Raw genomic sequence first — 10,280 nt, 5'->3', positions numbered from 1 at the left:
CTCCCCGGCCTGCGCCAGATCTCGTGCACCCTTCCAGGAACCTTCCGGGACCCTTCTCGGAGCCTTCCTGCAGGCGCGCCAGCCTGCTGCTCGGCAAGCTGCGCGGTCCCGCGGCGGCTCGCAGTCCTAGATACCGAGAAGACGGAGAGGCAGAACCGCATCCCCTGTATCGAAAGGTAGGGTAGGTGTAGGTAGAGAGGCGGAAACAGCACAGCGCTTGCCAGAGACCGACACCCGTACGAGTGGGACACAAGTGAGGCGGAGGGACGGCCCCGCTATGGAGGGACACGACACACCACAGGCGCGCAGGCTAGACACGCACAGCTAGCCAACTGGGCTGCCACACACCCTGGCAGAGTGATGAGGTCCCACGTTCCAACCAACACTCGAGAGGACGCGTGTTCAGCTGCATTCGGGCTGCACTCGCCACACTCGAGGTCTGGCGCAGCTCTGTCTCGCAGCCTGTGTCTCCACGCGATAGCTAGGAGTAATGTGCCGGGCCCCTCATCGGGTCGGTGTGCTCTTTTGGAGAGAGAACCCCCCCCCCTTTTGGGGACCCTCCCCCTCCCCCCCCCCCCTCGCTCACCCCCCCCCCCCCTCCCGTCTCATCGTGTGTGTGCAGGTCTCGCCCGTGGAATGCGTGGGACACCTCCGACGCCGCCGTCTCCCCCGCCGGCATCGCCGAGAAGCGGGACGAGAAGTGGGCGTCGGGGGGCGGCGGTCCGCCCGCCGAGAGCACGGAGGTGAGCAGCAGCAGCGAGCCGTCGTCTGAACCGCGGGCGGCAGCAGGCGAGCCCTCGAGCGAGCCCGCTGGCGGTGGAACCGCGGAGGCGGCCGAGCTCAAGTCGGCGCTCGCGGCGACGGCGGAGGAGCTGGCGAACGCGCAGGCCACGATCCGCGCACTGGAGGCGAGGCTGTCGTCGGCTTGAGCCTCTTCCTGTTGCTCCCTCCTCCCCGCCGCCCCATGGGCCCGCGGCGCGCCCGTGGGGAGACGGGGAGGAGAGGCGAGGCACGGCCAGGAACCGGCTTTAGATGGGAGCCTGCTCTCACCGGACACCCCCGCGCGAGCGTGGCCTGTACACCATGCACACCAGGCGCAGTCCGGCCCCGTCCCCGAGCCGTGACTTGGTCTTGCATCTTTCGTTTGACGCAATAAATTTTGCGTTCTTCGTCTCTATATCATGCAAACTGCAATGCCTTCGGCGCTCCCACGCGTCTCTCAGACCCGCCCATGTGCGCTGTGGCCTGTCGCTGGGTCCGCCTCCTGACGAGTGTCGACCGGACGATCGATAACACGGTGAAACACGCGCCGAAAATGCGTCTAGGGCTAATCCATGTCGTCCATGCTCGGCGACGGCGCCGTGACCGGCACCGGCACCGCGGCGGTTGGGCGCGTCGTCGGCGCCGAGGCAGCCGCGGCGGCGGTCGGCGCGGCCCGCCCTGCGTCCATCTCGGCGACCTTGGCCTGCAACTCCGCAAGCTTCTGCTTGAGCTCGACTTCGCGCTGCAACGCCTATGGCGGGAAGCGCGCGCCGTCAGTGCCGAACTCCCCCCCTCAAGACGCCCACCGCCGTCGCCTCCCCCCGAACCTCCATCTCGCGCTGGAGCGCCGCGAGTCGCGCCTCTGCGGCGGCCGCTTGGGGGTACTCGGAAGCCGGTGCGCTGCGCGCCGCAGCGTCGACGGAATATGCAACCCGATCACCGGCGGCGGCAACGGGGACGGCGGCGGCAGGGGCGGCAGCCGCGGCCGGGGTAGCTGCCGCGGCGGCTGGCGCCTCAGCCTCGCCCATGCCTGGCTTTCTCGCCCCGCGCATTTGCATGCGCTGAGGCGTGGGCCTCGCGCGCGGCGCCGCCGCCGCGTCCACGACCTCGGCCTGCGCTGCGCCGCCGCCGCCCGCCGCGCCCGACGCGGCTGCCCCGCCCGCCGCCGCCGCCGCGGCCGGCTTCTTCTTGCCGTACAGCAGCTCCATCAAATCGGCGTCTGACTCTGCCCCCGCCGCCCCCGCCGCCGCCTTGCCGGCCGCTGCGCCGCCAGCCGCACTGCCACCCGCGACCGGCTCAGAAGCGGCAGCCGTGGCGGCGGCGGCCTGGCGGCGGCTGACAACAGACTCACCGCGTGCGAAGCCGCGCTGCTGCTGCGCCGCTTGCGCCGCTTGCTGCTGTGCGGCGGCCGCCGCACCCTGCGTCAAACCTGCATCCGACTCTGCCCCCGCCGCGCCCGCCGCCGCCTGCCCCGCTGCCGCCTGCCCCGCCGCCGCCGCCGCCGTCTTCTTCTTGCCGTACAAGAGCTCCATCAAGTCAGGCTCCGCCGCGCCGCCGCCCGCCGCCGCACCGCCGGCCGCGTCGCCGCTCGCGCCGCCACCAGCTGCCGCCGCCGCGCCGCCGGCCGCCTTTTTGCCGTACAGCTGCTCGAGCAGCGCTTGCATCTCGTCCTGCTTGCCGCCAGCCGTCGCGGCCTGCGTTGCGCCGCCGCCGCCTGTCGCGCCCGAAGCGGCTGCCCCACCCGCCGCCGCGGCCGCCGGCTTCTTCTTGCCGTACAGCAGCTCCATCAAATCGGCGTCTGACTCTGCCGCCGCCGCGCCCGCCGCCGCCTGCCCCGCCGCCGCCGCCGTCTTCGTCTTGCCGTACAAGAGCTCCATCAAGTCAGGCTCCGCCGCGCCGCCGCCCGCCGCCGCGCCGCCGCCCGCGCCGCCGCCCGCGCCGCCACCGGCGGCCGCCGCCGCGCCGCCGCCCGCCTTTTTGCCGTACAGCTGCTCGAGCAGCGCTTGCATGTCCTCCTGCCTGCCGCCCGCCGTCGCGCCTAGAGTGCGGAGGAAGCGGCGGTGCGAAGCGGCTGTGGGAGCGGGTGAAGGGAAGGGGGGGAGGGGGGCGGCAGCGCACCTGTGGCAGCGGCGGCGGCGCCCCCGGCAGCTCCCGCCGCGGCGGTGGCTGCAGCACCTGGCGTGCATTGCGTCTGCGGGTGAGGGTGTGTGGGGAGGGGAGTGCGGAGGGCACGGCGGGGGTGGAGGAGCGCGTGGCGAGGCGCGGGGGGTGGGGCGGGAAGGGGGGGCAAAGGAGGCGTGGGGTGTGGAGGCGGCGGGGTGGTGGTGGCGGCAGGGGGGGAGGGAGCGGGGGCCTTTCTGCGCCGCCACGAGGCTGCTCAGCTTGGCGACGCAATCGTCGAAGGTCATCTTGCCGCTGTTGACTTGGTCGACGACGGCGTTGATGGTCTTGAGCGGCACGCCTGCCGGGAGGGGGCGAAGGGCGCAGGGCTGGGCAAGAGCTGGGGAGAGGGGTGGGGGAAGTGAGGCCGGCGGCGAGGACAGCTTGCGAGGGACCGGTGGCCAAAACTGCCGTGTGCTGCGCTCGTGTTCGAATCGGTGTGGGCGCACTCCCGAGGGAGGGCGAGCGCCGCGCGGCTGGCTCGGCAGCTGACACTGCGGGCCCGCCCGAGCCCACCGGCACGGGAGTCGGTATCGGCGTCGGCGCTGGCGCCGGCGACAGGCGCGGCACCCGGAGCCGCTGACAAGGGTTCGTGACACGGGCTTGCAAACGGCGGGGCTTGGCACGCGTGCCTGCGGTTTGCGCGGCGTCGACAGCCGCCTGCGCGTCCGCCTCCGTCGCCTTCTTCGCCGTCGCGCCGCCAGCCGCGCCGCCACCAGCTGCCGCCGCCGCGCCGCCGGCCGCCTTTTTGCCGTACAGCTGCTCGAGCAGCGCTTGCATCTCGTCCTGCTTGCCGCCAGCCGTCGCGGCCTGCGTTGCGCCGCCGCCGCCCGCCGCGCCCGAAGTAGCTGCCCCCGCCGCCGCCGCGGCCGCCGTCTTCTTCTTGCCGTACAGCAGCTCCATCAAATCGGCGTCTGACTCTGCCCCCGCCGCGCCCGCCGCCGCCTTGCCAGCTGCTGCGCCGCCAGCCGCACTGCCACCCGCGGCCGCGCCGCCGGCCTTTTTGCCGTACAGCTGCTCGAGCAGCGCCTGCATGTCCTCCTGCCTGCCGCCCGTCGCGCCGCCGCCAACGCCTCCTCCTCCTCCCGACGCCCTCCCCGCCGACGTCGCAGTTGCCTGTGCCCCGCCGCCAGCCGCGGCCTGAGCTCCGGACTCGGTGGCATACCGCGGCTGCTGCTGGACCGAGTCGGGGTCGACGTCGCCGAGCAGCGCCTCGAGCCCGTACACCGGCCTCGCCTCGCCGCCGCCGCCTCCAGGCCCCCGCGCCGCACCTCCAGGCTGCTGCTGCTGGCGCTGCTGCTGCGGCTGCTGGCGCTGCTGCTGCTCCTGATACCGCTGCTGCTGCTGCTGCTGCTGCTGCTGCTGCTGCTGCTGCTGCTGCCCGGCGGCCGCGTCGCCGTCGGCGAGCTGGTCGCACGGCACCTTGACGCCGCTCACGCGCTCCTTGTCTGGCACCATGGTTCGCGTGGAGGCGCCGCGGCCGTAGCACCCACGCGCCCACTTGTCGGCGCCTCCGAAGACGCCGCGCTTGCCGGGGCCCATCCAGGCGAATGCGGCGCAGCCCGGCCCCTCCGCCTCGCACGCGCCGCGGCAGGCGTCCGCCGAGCCCGTCTCTCCGAAAAAGAAGATGTCGGGCCGCCGCTCTTTGCCGGGCGCCGCCACGAGGCGCGAGATGGCATTGTAGCCGGGCTTCATCTCCCAGCAGGTGCGAGGCTGCGCGGCAAGCGGCAGTGAGGCGATGAGCGCGAACATGGCCGGCGAGGCGGGGTGGGCGCGTTTGCGATCTGAACGCCACGCCACCCTGAGTCGACCTGGGTTCGAGCTGTTCTCTTCACAGTTGTGTTAGTGCCTCTCTCGAGGTTCTCGAGGTGGATATCCTTTGGCCGCGTTGGGTAGCGAGGATTGGTGTAACCCGAGCCACGGAGGCGTGTTTTCTGACGGCCGACCGTCAGTGCACGGAGTTGCCACTTCTCCGACTGCCCCGGCTAGTTCCCGAGGTCGTCGGGTGTGACCCCTTCGTCCCCCGAGACCTAGCGCGGGTGGGTTGGAGGGGGCTCGCCCCGTTCCTCCCCATCGGGCCGCATAAGCGGCCACGCCTCGCAGATTCGTTTCTCGCGCCTGGGTCAGGCGCGCGGGGCATCCCCCGGGTCGCTCGACCAGCGATCCGAAGAGTGGCCGCTATGCGAGGGAAAGAGCGGGGCCCACGGGGTACGCCTCCGTCCGGCCCCCTCCGAGGGGGGAAGGGAATTGTGGGGTCCCCACGGGCGCCTCAGTTCGGCCCTCCCGAGGGGGGGGAGGGGAGCAAGGGGGTGGGGGGATCGGGGCGGTGGGGAGGGGTCTCGGTTTCTTGTGGCTAATACTTGCCTTTCGGGGAGGGGCCTCAGCCAAGCGCTCATCACTGAAGTGAGAGCTGCCCGACGTCTTCCCCTCCTCCCGTTGGGGGGGAGGGCAGAGGCCGCTATCGAGGAGTGATCTTCCCGACCGCGACCCCCGCCCCGCCCCCGCCCTCGAGGCAGCGAGTATGTTCTTCACCTTTCTACCTATACCTACCTCTAGTGTGAGCTCTAGCTAGTGAGCTCATACGCACGCCGGCAGATCGCGCGCGACTATATACAGCTAGTTAGCTGTTCTTCACCTTCCTAGCTAATCAACTCCATGGAACTTTCAGCTCTACAGCGCTCTACAGCGCTCTACAGCGCTCTACAGCGCTCTACAGCGCTCTACAGCGCTCTACAGCGCTCTACAGCGCTCTACAGCGCTCTACAGCGCTCTACAGCGCTCTACAGCGCTCTACAGCGCTCTACAGCGCTCTACAGCGCTCTACAGCGCTCTACAGCGCTCTACAGCGCTCTACAGCGCTCTACAGCGCTCTACAGTTCTACACAGCGCTCTACACTCTACATCCTCTACACCCTCCCTCATCGCTAGCTCCCGAGTAGAGGGGGCGTCCTGCAGTTAAGGGGAGACCTGGTACGCGGGGCCAACCCTCGGAGCAGAGTATTCTCGTATTTTACTAGCTCCGAGTAGAGGGTGCGCTCTGCAGCTAAAGGGGAAACACCCGGCAGCGCAGAACCAACCCTCGGAGACCGAGTAGAGGGGGCGTTCGCTGCTAGGGGAAACCCAGAGCGCGGGCTAACCCTCGGAGACCCGTGTTAAATGGCCCTGCGACCGCGCACTCCCCAGGGCTATAGCTAGCAAGGGCTCTCTTGAGCCCGCAAGCGCAACCGATACCCATATACCGATCATCCGGCCCCGCTGGGTGAGCTTCTTAGCTCCCCAGCCCTGGGTGTGAGGCTGCCAACTGCAGTCTGCACTCCAGGTGCTCCAGGACGTGGAGACGCGAGGGTCGCCCCCCCTTGCGGCCTTGCCCCACTGGCACTGCCCCCACCAGCAGGCTGCCGACTAGTTGCAAATACGGGTGGTGTGAACATGACCACTTTTGATGTTTTTTTGTCCGTGTTGCTCCCAGCGCCCTCTCCCGCGCTCCCTGAGGCCATGGCTGGTGCTACTAGTATGGGGGGCTACCTGGCTACCGCGAGAGCGACCCAACTCGTCGACATCGTCCGATGATGGTGCCTCAAAGTCAGCCTTCGGAGGCTATCGTCGCGTCGAGCCGGCGGTGGCCGTGACATGTGGTTCCACCACCCTTCGTAGGCTTTGCCTCTGACCGCCACCGTTCCCAGGCTGCCTAATGGGATGGAAAGGAAGGCTGGGCGAGCGTGTAGAAGCGTGCTCGACCTCGTCGTGGCAGCCTGCACAACAGCGCTGGCAGGCGCGATGAGCGTCGTGACCCGAGACGGGTCGCAGGCGTCGTACCGAGCGCGTCGAGACCGTGTCCTGATGCGCTTTGCACGGGTGAGTCACGTCGGCGTCAAAGGAGCGACGTGTGACCTGTCAGAGCTTGATCTCCGATCTCAGCGACGTCGAGTCGCCTTCGGTGGCGACACGCGACAGCTAGGATGCATCTCCTCCGTCGTTTTTCGCGCGATGGCCCTGAGAAGCTGGCGGCGCACGCAGGCGGAACTTGTGTGTTCCCCGAACGCTTAAAAAGTGGGTGCTCTACGTCACTTTTTTTGAGTAGATAGCCAGACTTTTTGCAACAAGTCTGCCAGCAACCAGCCACCTCGTGTGTCAGGTGTGTGGACGAGAACTCCGAGAAGTTTACCTACCACCGAGAAGCCGTACCGTTACCTTACCTACAGGCCGCGTCGCCCGCGAGGGCATCGATGTGCGCCTGCTCGTGGTCCTGCGGAGCCGGAGACTGCGGCCTCTGTGCTTCAAACGCGCCCATGACCGCGTCACTGCGCCGCCCTGCACGCGGCGGCGCAATGCACTATCATGTAGTCCGGGTTCCGCTTGCACTCGCCCGCCTCCGCCCACTGCACGCACGGCAGAGATTTGTCGGACGCGGCCCTAGCGCGGTCGCCGCGTGCGCGCGAGGAGGGGCCTCCTGCCCTCCGAGCCCGATTGGCGACCCTGCACGCGGCGGCGCAATGCACTATCATGTAGTCCGGGTTCCGCTTGCACTCGCCCGCCTCCGCCCACTGCACGCACGGCAGAGATTTGTCGGACGCGGCCCTCCCGGCGTCAGCGTCGCCGCGTGCGCGCGAGGAGGGGCCTCCTGCCCTCGAGCCTGCCCCGCCCAGCGCGAGGCCGAGCCCCTGCTTGGCGACCACGGCGAGGAGCGGCAGCAGCAGCAGCGAGACGAGCACGGTCCAGCTCAGAGAGGAGCCCCTCGCCGCAGGCGCAGCCTCCTCCTCCTCCTCCTCCACCACCACCGACGGCCTCCTCTTCCTCCTCTCTCTCCTCCTCACACTCCTCTTCCTCTTCCTCCTCTCCTCCGCCTCCGCCTCCGCCTCCGCCTCCGCCTCCGCCTCCACCTCCGCCTCCGCCTCCGCCTCCGCCTCCGCCCCCACCTCCGCCTCCGCCTCCGCCCTCGCCGCCGCCTGTGCCGCCGCCTCCACCGCCTTCGCCGCCTGATTCCCCGCCGCGGTGCCCACCCGGACTGCGGCCGACTCCACGGCTGAACCGCCCGCCGCGCCGTCCGCCACCTCGCTCTCTTCGATCTCCGGCAGGACGACCACCCTCTCCAGGTAGGCCTGCCGCGCGCTGGCCGACCGCAAGCCGTCCCACTCGTCGAATGGAACGCTGATCACCCGCCAGCCGGCCGCCGCGAGGAGGCGCCGCTTGAGCAGCGTGGGCCCGTTGGGCTTGCGCTCACCCCGGCCGTCGGGCAGCAGGAAGTGCGAGGGGCCGTCCACCTCGATCGCGACGCGTGAGGAGGGCAGTGCCAGGTCGAGAGAGTAGCCGGTGCGCGGCTCGAGATACTCCTCCTCAAAGCCCGGGCCCCACACGGCGGCGAGCGCAGCTGCAACAGAGCGCTGAAAGCGCGAAATGATGGCTTGCGTGCATTGCATGGCGTCGCGGCAGAGCTTGCGCTGGGACTCGGAGATCATGAGGTGCTGCTGCGCGTCTGCCCCTCGCTCCAGAGAGAGCCAGAGCTGCCATTGGTGAAGCTGAGAGCGTTCCTCTTCGCTCCACATCGACGGATCCCGCGCGAGCGAGACCTCAATCACGCGCGAGCACTCGGCAAGCAATGCCTGGTCATAATGGCCTGCCGTCGCGTACGCCCACACCGTGTTGGCCAGGTTCTGAGGGCTGAAGCCGGCCAGCCCGCCGCGCACCGCCGCCTCCGCCACCGCCGCGAACAGCGTGTCAGCAGCCACGCCCGCCGTCGCGTACGCCCACACCGTGTTGGACATGTCCTGAGGGGTGAAGCCGGCCAACCCGCCGCGCACCGCCGCCTCCGCCACCGCCGCATACAGCGTCTCTGCAGCCACGCCAGCCGTCGCGTACGCCCACACCGTGTTGGACATGTCCTGAGGGTTGAAGCCGGCCAGCCCGCCGCGCACCGCCGCCTCCGCCACCGCCGCATACAGCGTCTCTGCAGCCACGCCAGCCGTCGCGTACGCCCACACCGTGTTGGACATGTCCTGAGGGTTGAAGCCGGCCAGCCCGCCGCGCACCGCCGCCTCCGCCACCGCCGCATACAACGCCTCTGCAGCCACGCCAGCCGTCGCGTACGCCCACACCGTGTTGGACAGGTTCTGAGGGTTGAAGCCGGCCAGCCCGCCGCGCACCGCAGCCTCCGCCACCGCCGCGAAGAGCTTGTCCGCAGTCACGCCCGCCGTCGCGTACGCCCACACCGTGATGGACAGCGCCTGAGGGTTGAAGCCGGCCAGCCCGCCGCGCACCGCCGCCTCCGCCACCGCCGCGAACAGCGCGTCCGCAGCCACGCCCGCCTTCGCGTACGCCCACACTGTGGTGGACATGTCCTGCGGGTTGAAGCCAGCCGGCCCGCCGCGAATTGCTGCCGCCGCCACCGCCGCATACAGCGCCTCTGCAGCCACGCCCGCCGTCGCGTACGCCCACACCGTGATGGACAGCTCCTGCGGCTTGAAGCCAGCCAGCCCGCCGCGCACCGCCGCCTCCGCCACCGCCGCATACAGCGCCTCTGCAGCCACGCCAGCCTTCGCAAACGCCCCCACCGTGTTGGATATGTCCTGCGGCTTGAAGCCGGCCAGCCTGCTGCGCACCGCCGTCTCCGCCACCGCCGCGAACAGCGCGTCCGCAGCCACGCCAGCCTTGGCGTACGCCCCCACCGTCATGGCCAAGTTCTGAGGGTTGAAGCCAGCCAGCCCGCCGCGCACCGCCGCCTCTGCCACCGCCGCATACAACGCCTCTGCAGCCACGCCAGCCGTCGCGTACGCCCACACCGTGTTGGACAGGTTCTGAGGGTTGAAGCCGGCCAGCCCGCCGCGCACCGCAGCCTCCGCCACCGCCGCGAAGAGCTTGTCCGCAGTCACGCCAGCCGTCGCGTACGCCCACACAGTGATGGACAGCGCCTGAGGGTTGAAGCCGGCCAGCCCGCCGCGCACCGCCGCCTCCGCCACCGCCGCATACAGCGTCTCTGCAGCCACGCCAGCCGTCGCGTACGCCCACACCGTGGTGGACAGCGCCTGGGGATCGAAACCCGCCAGCTCGCTGCGCACCGCCGCCTCCTCAACCGCCGCGAAGAGCTTGTCCGCAGTCACGCCCGCCCTCGCGTACGCCCACACCGTGTTGGACAGGTTCTGAGGCGTAAAGCCGGCCAGCCCGCGCGCCGCCGCCTCTGCCGCCGCCGCCGAGTAAAGCGCGTCCGCAGCCACGCCCGCCTTCGCGTACGCCCACACCGTGTTGGCCAGCTCCTGCGGCTTGAAGCCAGCAAACCCTTTCCGCACCGCCGCCTCCGCAATCGCCGCGAACAGCGAGCTCACCACACTCGCTGGCAGCCGGCACTTGGCCGCGCCGTGAGCGAT

At 70.2% G+C, this 10,280-nt stretch overlaps 3 protein-coding genes across 3 annotated transcripts in view; 1 reads left to right on the top strand and 2 right to left on the bottom strand.

Moving 5' to 3' along the window:
• EMIHUDRAFT_454529 (hypothetical protein) overlaps positions 1 to 1,191 on the top strand; it is a gene marked incomplete at its 5' end in the record, with an annotated part of 3,079 nt that extends 1,888 nt beyond the window's left edge. Inside the window, one exon of the mRNA XM_005791247.1 lies at positions 623 to 1,191. Coding sequence (XP_005791304.1) covers positions 623 to 929 — 307 coding nt within the window. The 3' untranslated portion in view covers positions 930 to 1,191. The remainder of the gene's footprint in view (positions 1 to 622) is intronic.
• A 28-nt stretch (positions 1,192 to 1,219) lies between these two features.
• EMIHUDRAFT_223981 (hypothetical protein) lies at positions 1,220 to 4,674 on the bottom strand (the record flags this gene model as incomplete). Its single annotated transcript, XM_005791246.1, has 8 exons — positions 1,220 to 1,264; positions 1,460 to 1,513; positions 1,590 to 1,624; positions 2,114 to 2,180; positions 3,132 to 3,223; positions 3,439 to 3,554; positions 4,088 to 4,158; positions 4,345 to 4,674. 8 exons carry the CDS (start codon positions 4,672 to 4,674, stop codon positions 1,220 to 1,222), a joined length of 810 nt encoding a protein of 269 aa, XP_005791303.1.
• Positions 4,675 to 7,220: 2,546 nt separating this feature from the next.
• EMIHUDRAFT_109102 (hypothetical protein) lies at positions 7,221 to 8,465 on the bottom strand (the record flags this gene model as incomplete). Its single annotated transcript, XM_005791245.1, has 1 exon — positions 7,221 to 8,465. One exon carries the CDS (start codon positions 8,463 to 8,465, stop codon positions 7,221 to 7,223), a length of 1,245 nt encoding a protein of 414 aa, XP_005791302.1.
• Positions 8,466 to 10,280: the final 1,815 nt, after the last annotated feature.

Source organism: Emiliania huxleyi (genome assembly GCF_000372725.1).
Source record: "Emiliania huxleyi CCMP1516 unplaced genomic scaffold EMIHUscaffold_114, whole genome shotgun sequence".
In the NCBI taxonomy this organism is placed as follows: Eukaryota; Haptophyta; order Isochrysidales; family Noelaerhabdaceae; genus Emiliania; species Emiliania huxleyi.
The sequence above is the reverse complement of the archived record's forward strand: the minus strand, read 5'-3'. Positions and strand labels throughout refer to the sequence as shown.